Source organism: Talpa occidentalis, unplaced genomic scaffold (assembly GCF_014898055.3).
Source record: "Talpa occidentalis isolate TD23 unplaced genomic scaffold, MPIMG_talOcc4v2.1 talOcc4.5, whole genome shotgun sequence".
NCBI lineage: Eukaryota > Metazoa > Chordata > Mammalia > Eulipotyphla > Talpidae > Talpa > Talpa occidentalis.
Genome location: NW_023604861.1, coordinates 104,378,021 through 104,386,795, shown reverse-complemented (window position 1 = coordinate 104,386,795; position 8,775 = coordinate 104,378,021). Strand labels below are relative to the sequence as shown.

The window sequence follows — 8,775 nt, the reverse complement described above, 5'->3', positions numbered from 1 at the left end:
AGCCCTGCCCTGCGGCCTGGAGAGAGACGGGATTCTGTCGCTGAGCAGGGTACCCCTGCACCACCCTTCTCAGCTCCTCTGGTCTCCCATTTCCACTGGAAGCAGGCCCTGCACCTGAGCAAAGCTGTCTGCCTCCCTAGGGCTTGCGAGTCGCGGCAATGAATTTCCGTAGCCCCCTCCCTCCCTCACACTCACAGGCACGCTGCACACGCACACACGCGCGCGCACACACACACACACACACACACACACGCGTACACACACACACACACACACACACACACACACACACCGCGCACATCGTGCCGCGGCGAGAACGCCAGTTGCCCTCCTCCCAGACCCCTCTGAGGTCACTTCCAGAGTCGACTCTTCCTTGAGGAAGACCGGACTCATAAAGAACGCAGTCCACAGCTCGCCAGAAGGCCAGGCGGCTGCCAGTGGCCGGCAGTGACATCATAGGCTCCTGCTCGCCACCCTCGCGCCCACATTTTAGGATACAGGAACAAACACGGATGTGAAATCAAGAATGAAAGAGAGAGTAATCTAATTAATAGGCCATGAGCCAGGCTAACAAAATCAAAGAATCTGATTACACAACTACCCCTCTTGCTATCTCCGCTGCCCCCACCCCCAACCATCTTTTTCTGCGTCCGCACTATTTCCTTTCCTCCACTGGAAAGTTCAGGAGGCAAACCCAGAGCCCTCTGATTTCCTCATTGAAATCAAGATCAAGCCCACGGTGGGGCTTAGGCAGCCAGCAGCCGGAAGGTCACGTGGGTGACCTTCAAGCCCTCGGAACAGTCTCCCAAAGGAACTGAGATGACCAAGTGACCTGTAGAATTTGGAGGGTTGGAGAAGTGGCCCCCACACTTCTTACACATACCGCTCTAACCACCACCAACAGCAGCAGCAGCAGCAGCACCTGTACTGATAGCTTATGCTGCCAGTAACAGAACCAGGAGAAAGAGGTTCTCCACTCACAGTCACTTTAAGAAGATCTCATTCAAAACTCTTTTTCTACCTCATCATGCTTCTGGGTCACTGATAAACTCACAAACTCTTAACTCTCTTTCAACACCCTCTTCCAGCACAGAAGTCTGACCACAGCCAGGTATTAGGTTTTATTTCTCATACACAACATCTGTTCTCATCGGTTCTGTCACATGCATTTCATGCAAGAAGAGAATTCTTTGATTTCTATCCCTCTGCCTCGAAGAAAACCAGGTCCACCTCCTAAATAATTAATTTCAAGTCTGCATCCAGTGCCAATACTTGTTGCATCCATTTTAGAGTTTGATTAATTACCCTGGAACTTGGGCAAACTAAACTCCATGTGGAGAGAATGTTTCTTCTTTCAATTTAGTTCTGAAAGCTACAAGTTATTGATGGATCTTATTCTATTTACATACAAATTGGTGCAAATATGCCCATCTCTTAAAATGCATTTTGTATAAATATATAAAAGTGTCATTTTTGATTTAGCTTGAAGAGGTTGATCATTTATTACAAAAATAAACGAATAAATACAACAATATATTGTTGCTTTCAACAGGATAAATACTTTACAAATATATATAATTTAAAAAACAAATTTAATTGTTAAAATTATTTAAAATATTACACTTATCGATAAAACTATCAATAGTATATACTGCATTTAATATTAGAATCAATTACTCTCTGAATGTTGAAAACCATTCATACAAAACAGATTATGAGCATGGTAATGAGCAAACACTGGAGGCTATAGGGAAGCAGAGGGAATCTCTAAGATCAATAATGAACAGTTCTATTTTGGAACAAAGAAGTAGTCCTTGGCTAAATACTTAAAAAAAAAAAAAAAAGGCAGAGCAACAACAGCAAAGTGACTATTTTAAATACACCTTGAATGATTTATCACCCAGACTTGCAGGGGAAGACAGTTGGGTGAATGAGATGGCTGAAGCTTGGACAGTTGCTCAAGAGCCACAGGAGACTGCAAACTATAAATGGGCCTAGTTTGGGATTAGCCAGATTGATGGAACAGAACTTTGTCACTCTCCTTTGGGTTGGAAGGGGAGGAGGGAGTGGATTGAAATGGAGGAAACAAATGGGCACTTTACGAAGCACAAGACACTTGCGCTGCAAAGGAATACAATGACCAAATTCATTAAAAAGATCTGGTGATATATAACAATATTTTCATTATTTACATGTGTAACAATATAAGCCTTAGCACAAAACCTCTCAGTTATATCTGCCCTCCTTTGTTTTTCAACCATGAATTTTATTTTGTGAATACATTCAGAGTTGATTTTTTTTTTAAACTGCAAAATAAGAAAATAAAATGGGCTTGCTTTTCCAGCTTCTCCAATTAAAAGTTACTCTGCCACCCCTACATCAGGGCTTCTTCCAAAATGATCAGCAAGGTTGCTTTTTAATAAAAACAGTGTGAAATCTAATGTTAGTTCTTTTGTTATTAGCCAAATTAAGTAAGCAAATACCTCCTAAAATTTTAAATAGACCCATTCTGTCTAACAACCACTATCAGTCCTGTAGGGAAAACAGGATTTCATATCTTGTGCCAGTATATCCACCATATAAATACAACCACACCCAGTCCTCAGCTTTCCAATAAAGCCTTCTTTGCTTGCCCCTACAGACCCTCAAAAAATGAAGAAGTTTGTCCCCAACCCCCACTCCAGGTTGTAAATTCACGGGGCAGAAAGATTACAACAGCAAGAGAAATAGGAAACAAGAAGGCAAAGAAAAGTAAATTGTGGCTTGTAGTTTTCTTTTTTTTTTTTCCTTTCTCTCTGTTTAACAGATATGGCCTTTTTCAGATTTCACAAATCAAAATGATTGTGATTTTTAGTACAATTTGGTGTTTAAAATAATGCAACCCAATACATGGCCATCTGGCTGGGTTTGATTTATGAAAGTGACACAGGGTCTGTCTGGAAGAAATAACTGTTCCTTCTAGCTCTCACAGTTTTCCGGGTTTTTTAACCCCTGCATCGATATCATGGGGAGAGGGAGTGAAGATGAGAGAAGGCAAAAAGTGAGTGACAGCTAAATGATATTAGGGGGGACATTACTCTATAAAATCATTGCTTTATCACCCCCTAAATACGTTTTAAAATACAGTATGAAGGGATTCAACTAAGCTGAGTCTGAAGTACTTGCAACTTGAGACATTACACTTTCATTTTCCCACATTGTAAATATTGATACATTAACTTGATAAATGTGACCACTCTACAGGGTACAGCTAAAGAGTGATCAAAAAAGTTAACCACCCCCACCCCCCATCAGTAAAGAAGATATAGAATCACACAGAAATGGAGAATTTTAAGTCTGAGCTTGTAATCACACTGAGGGTAATGCAGTATGGACCATAATTAAGATTTTCAAACTACAATCTCTTACTACAACAGAACAAAAAACAAAAACAGCTTAATAATTTAAACTTAATTACATAGTTATCAATGGGCAATATTTGATATAAAAATATTTTATAGTCTTGTTAGCTACTCTCCACAACTTTTAGTCTTTAGAAAAAAAAAAGGAAAGAGACATAGTGATATGGTGGGGGGGGGCGGGACAAGAGGAAAAAGACAGGCTAAACTTTGGGGGCTTCTGTATTAACCATCAATAAACCAGTTGACACATAATTTTCTAGCGAAATAGTCCAATTTCCTGATAGAGATGATAAAGGACACAGGTATCTCCAAGAAAATGGCTATCATTTAGACAATCTCCCCTACAAACACACCAAAAAAAACCCCCCCCACTAAAATTAAGGGAGAGAAAAAATAGTGTGAAATGAACAGATTAACAAGGACTGACAACTGTGTGAAATGACTAGGGGCTCCTGTGATGTCAGTCATTTACTCTAGATTTCCACATATATCTTAGGTGGGGCAGGGTCTACGACCTCACCAGTATCACTTAAGGATCTGCATTAGTAAAAAAATATTTTCTAAAGAAATCTTTTCTTCCCACACAGTGTTTATGCATCAGACACAGACTATTTCATTCTAACAAATTTATTTTCTCGATCAGCTCTTACGGAATCACTACTCAAATTAAATTACAATCAAATGATCACATCAAAAGATACCCTTATTACCTAACAACTGTCCATATTTTCATTTCATTTTGATTTGTGCTCGTCTGAAAAAAACACGTAATACAAGATCTGGGGAAAAATAAATTACCGTTTTGCAGCAGTTCATAAGTATTCTGAATAAAATATTAAAAGAAGTCATTTAATGAAAATATAAAGCAAATATTTTTAGATCAACAACGGATCTAACAATTCTATATTGCCGTCTTTTGAAAAGTCTGTTTATTAAAACCTACCAAAAACACTGCTTGGAAATGGCAGTATTATATAATCACGTCCACAGCACCCATTCAATCAAAGTTGGCAACGGATTGAGGAGAGAAGTCCAGAGAAGTGCAGCGGCTGGTGCTTAGTCTTTCTAAATCCCTTTATCTGAGTCAGTCCAGAAATAAAAAATAAAAAATATTAATAAAAAAAATATTAGCGGCGGAATCTTTAGGCATAGTCCACTCCGAGTGACAGCCCCGAAAGCCTGGGCTGGTGGCCGGGCCTCCTCCGAGCCCATCCATTCCGCTTGCCCGCGCCTCCACTCTGCCAGGCCTCTCACTCCTCGGCAGACCGGCTTCCCTTGTCCCCCGCCCATCCCTCTGATCAGTCGCGATGCCTTTATTTCCAAGGTTACTCCGAGGAGACCTATTCTTTTCTTTTGGCTTTGCTCTTCAGTCTGTTAATTTCAGAAACTGTGACTATCTCTTTTTCCTTTTATTTTCTGGAGATTTCCTCTCCTTGCCATATCATAGTCAAATTGTCCCCAAATGACTTTCACAGGGCCAAGAAAAACAGGGTCCCCTGATTATAAACCCGGTGCCTCTAACTTTCTTGGAGGTCGCTCCCAGGAAGGAAAGTTTAGTTGGATAACTTCAGGCAGCCCTTTGGAGGGAGGGTGGGGGGTGGTGGCAGGGAGAGAGGGGCTTTTTCTCTTCTCTTCTCTTTTCTGCTCTCTCTCTCTTTTTTTTTTTTTAAGAGGCGAGGATGAGGCAGGTGCTGTCCACCGTCCCAAGTGGGACTTCTCGGGGTGGCAAAACGTCACGAGTGCAGTTTTGGTTCCTTAGGCATCTTGGCCCTTCTTTAAAAACAAAAACAAAAAACAAAAACAAAACACCACCACAGTAGAAACGAGATCTCCTGGTCGCCCCTCTCTTCCCTCTCTTGCGGTTCTGTCTGCTAGATACGCATAGAAAACAGTTTGGGTCTGGATGTGCGTGTGTGTGAGTTCTCCCCTCCTTCCTTGGAACTTCAAAAAAAAAAAAAAAAAAAACCACAGACGTCTCCGTGGGCCGTTTCTCTTCTTTCCCTCCAAGGGCGGGCGCGCCTGTCTTTGGCGGAGGGGAGGACGGCGGGCGGGCGGGCGGGCGGGCGGCCCCGGCCCGGTGCGGCCCCGGCGCGGGGTCACGGCGCGGGGTGATGGCGCGGGTCGGCGCGGGGTGATGGCGCGGGTCGGCGCGGGGTCGGCGGCGCGGGGTCGGCCGGGGTCGGCGCGGCGGGGGCGCTGGCGGTGCTGCGGGCGGCGGCTCAGGCGGCGGCGGCGGCCCTCCTCGCGCGGCGGCGCGGGCCTCACTGCACGCTGGTCTGCAGCCCGTGGTGCGGCGGCGGCGTGTCGGCGCTCACGTTGCCCACCTGCGAGTACACGTCGTCCGGCGTCTGCTGCTGGATCCCCGGGGGCGTCATGCGCTTCTCCTTCTGGCGCCGGTTGCAGAACCAGACCCGCACCACCTCCTTCTCGAGCTGCAGGCTGTCGGCCAGGTTGGTGATCTCCTGCGCCGACGGCTTGGGGCACTTGAGGAAGTGGCTCTCGAGCGCGCCCTTGACGCTCACCTCGATGGAGGTCCGCTTCTTGCGCTTGCGGCCCTGCGCCGCGATCTTGTCGATGCTGGTGGGGCTGCCGGTGCTCGAGTCCGCCTCCTCCAGCCACTTGTTCAGCAGCGGCTTGAGCTTGCACATGTTCTTGAAGCTCAGCTGCAGGGCCTCGAAGCGGCAGATGGTGGTCTGCGAGAACACGTTCCCGTACAGCGTGCCCAGCGCCAGCCCCACGTCGGCCTGCGTGAAGCCCAGCTTGATGCGCCGCTGCTTGAACTGCTTGGCGAACTGCTCCAGGTCGTCCGACGTCGGCGTGTCCTCGTCCGAGTGCGGGTCGTGGCTGTTGAGTCCGGGCCCGCGCCGCCGCCGCCGTGGTGCGGCGGGCCCTGCGCGTGGTGCGGGTGCGGCGGGTGCGGGTGCGCGTGGTGGTGGTGGTGGTGGTGGTGCTCGGCCAGCTCGGGCGTGTCCCCGCGCACCAGCCCCGGGTGCACCAGGCTCTGGGCGCCGCCGCCCGCGCCGCCGCCGCCGCCGCCGGGCCCCGGGGGCGCGCTCAGCATGCCGTTCACCGTGAAGCCCCCCGGCTGCGAGTACAGCAGGCCCTGCGGCGGCGGCTGCTGGCCCCCGGCCATGGACGGGAGGTGCGCGGCGGCGGCGGCGGCGGCGGCGGCGGCGGCGGCGGCTGCGGCGGCGCCCCAGCCCCCCGGGTGGCCCTGGTGCGGGGGCGGCGGCGGCGGCCCGAGGTGCGGCGGCCCGCGGTGGTGCAGCGCGGTGCCCGCGTGCAGGTCGTCGCGCCCCGCGCCGCCCTTCACGTCGGGGCCCTGCGGCGGCGGCGGCGGCTGCGGCGGCTGCTGCGGGCTGCCGGCCATGCCCACGGCGCTGCCCGACCAGGGCGAGCTCGCCTCCACCGCGGCGGCGGCGGCGGCGGCGGCGGCGGCGGCGGCGTGGGGCAGGGCCGTGACCCACTGGTGCGCGTGGCTCAGCATATGGCCGCCGTTGCTGGCGGCCATGGCCCCCTGCATGAAGTCGCTCTGCACCATCTTGACGGAGGCCGGGTCCCCGCGGTAGGCGCCCGAGGTCACGGCGGCGCTGCCCGGCTGCATGCCGCCCCCGCCGCCCCCCGCGCCGCCGCCGCCGCCGCCCCCGCCGCCGCCGCCGCCGCCGCCGGCCGCCGCCGCGTCCGAGTGCACAATGGAGCCGGCCGCCAGCAGGCTGCTCCCCGGCAGGTAGGGGTTAGAAGCCGCCGTGGCCATGCCGCTCCGCTCCCGCCACCCCACCGCCGCCACCACCGCCGCCGCCGCAGCAGCAGCCGCGGCCGCCGCCGCCGCCGCCGCCGCCGCGCCCCCCCGCCGCCCGCCGCCCGCCCCCGCCGCCCGCGCCCCGCCCGCAGCCCCCGCCCGCCCCGCCGCCGCCGCCGCCGCCGCCGCCGCCTCCTCCGCCCCCGCCGCCGCCGCCGCCGCCGCCGCCGCGGCCCCGGCTGCAGCCGCAAGGCCGCTCGGCGGTGCGCGGGGGTCGCCGGCCGGCCCGGGTCAGCAGCAGCCGCCGCCGCCGCCGCGGCAGGCGCAGCGCTCTGGGGACGGGGGCTCGCCGCGCGGGGAGCGCTCCGTGGCCGCCCCCTTCGGGGGGGTCGTGGCCGCCCCCCAGCCCAGGCGCGAGCCGCTCGCTCCAGCGGGGCTCCTCGGGCGGGGCGCGGGCCTCCCCGCCGGCCGCCGCGGCGGCTCCGGTCCTCCGGCGGGCGCGAACTCCGCCGGGCCGCGGGGCCCGGGCCACCTGCTAGGCGGGCACCCCGCGGGAGGCGACAGGGGACGACGCCGTCTCTCTCCGGCTCAGCCGAGCGCGCGTGCGGGCGGCCGGCCCGCCGCGGTCCCCGCGCTCCTCAGGTGCACGGCGGCGCTCGCCCTCGGCGCTGCAAACTTTCCCGTCCCGGAGGCGTGGCGGTGCCGGCTGGCGCGCGCGGAGCGGCGAGGCGAGGCGAGGCGAGGCGAGGCGAGGCGGCTCCGGTCTCCCCCGCAGGCCTCGCGCGGCAAGTTTGCTCTGTCCTAGGAAAACTTCTGGCGGCGGTGCATGTCGCGGCGGGCACTAGTGCCGGAGCTCGTGGGTGCCTCTGAAACAAGAGTCCGCGTTCACTCTCCTCGCCACAGGCACAGTCTGGTGCGACATCTTCCCTTGTGGGCAGAAACTGGGAGACACATAGAGCAAGGAAAACACTGAACAGGAGAAAAATGAGGTCGAATTGCTGTTACCTTGTTGCTGACGGTTGGGGCTGGTGTTTTATGTTTTTCTCGGCAGTTGTCTGGAGGAGGAGGAGGAAGCGGAGTGCTTTGGTGGAGGAGGAGGTGTGTGTGTGCATGTAGGGGCTCCTTGGGACACAACCGACCCCGGTGCGCGCGGCGCGGCTCGCGGAGGGCCCCGACGGCGTGGGCGCTGCCGTGCCCGGGCGGAGTTGCGGCGGGAGCTCGCTCTGCGCCCTCGTTGGCGCTCTCGCTCCCTCGCTCTCACTTTCCCTCGCCCTCCCTCTCTCCCTCGCGCGCTCGCCCGCCCGCCCGCTCTCCCTGCGATCTGACAGTTCGCTCCCGGTCCCTCCCTCTCAGAGCGGGGACTGTCGAATGTTTACCCTCCGCCGCGCGCGCGCACCCACCACCACACTTTCCCAAATACAAGGAAGTCGTGCACCGGGGCCCCCGCTGATTGGCTACCCGCTGCGTGATTGGCAGCCCCGGAATGACTGGCTCCGGACGCGCGGCCCCCTTCCGGCCGTTCCGATTGGTTGCTTTTTAATTTAGGCAGCGCGTCGTAGATGCTGGAAATCTGTCGTCCCCTCGCCACCGCCTCCTCCCTCCTCCTCCTCCTCCTCCCCCCCCCCCCCCCCGGCG

The 8,775-nt window shown here is 54.8% G+C and overlaps 1 protein-coding gene across 1 annotated transcript; it reads right to left on the bottom strand.

Annotated features, from left to right (window-relative positions):
• Positions 1 to 5,662: 5,662 nt before the first annotated feature.
• On the bottom strand, positions 5,663 to 7,155 carry POU3F3 (POU class 3 homeobox 3). Its single transcript, XM_037528940.1, is given in 2 exon segments — positions 5,663 to 6,264; positions 6,267 to 7,155. Coding segments are annotated over 2 exon segments (1,491 nt in total).
• Between the last annotated feature and the right edge of the window lie 1,620 nt (positions 7,156 to 8,775).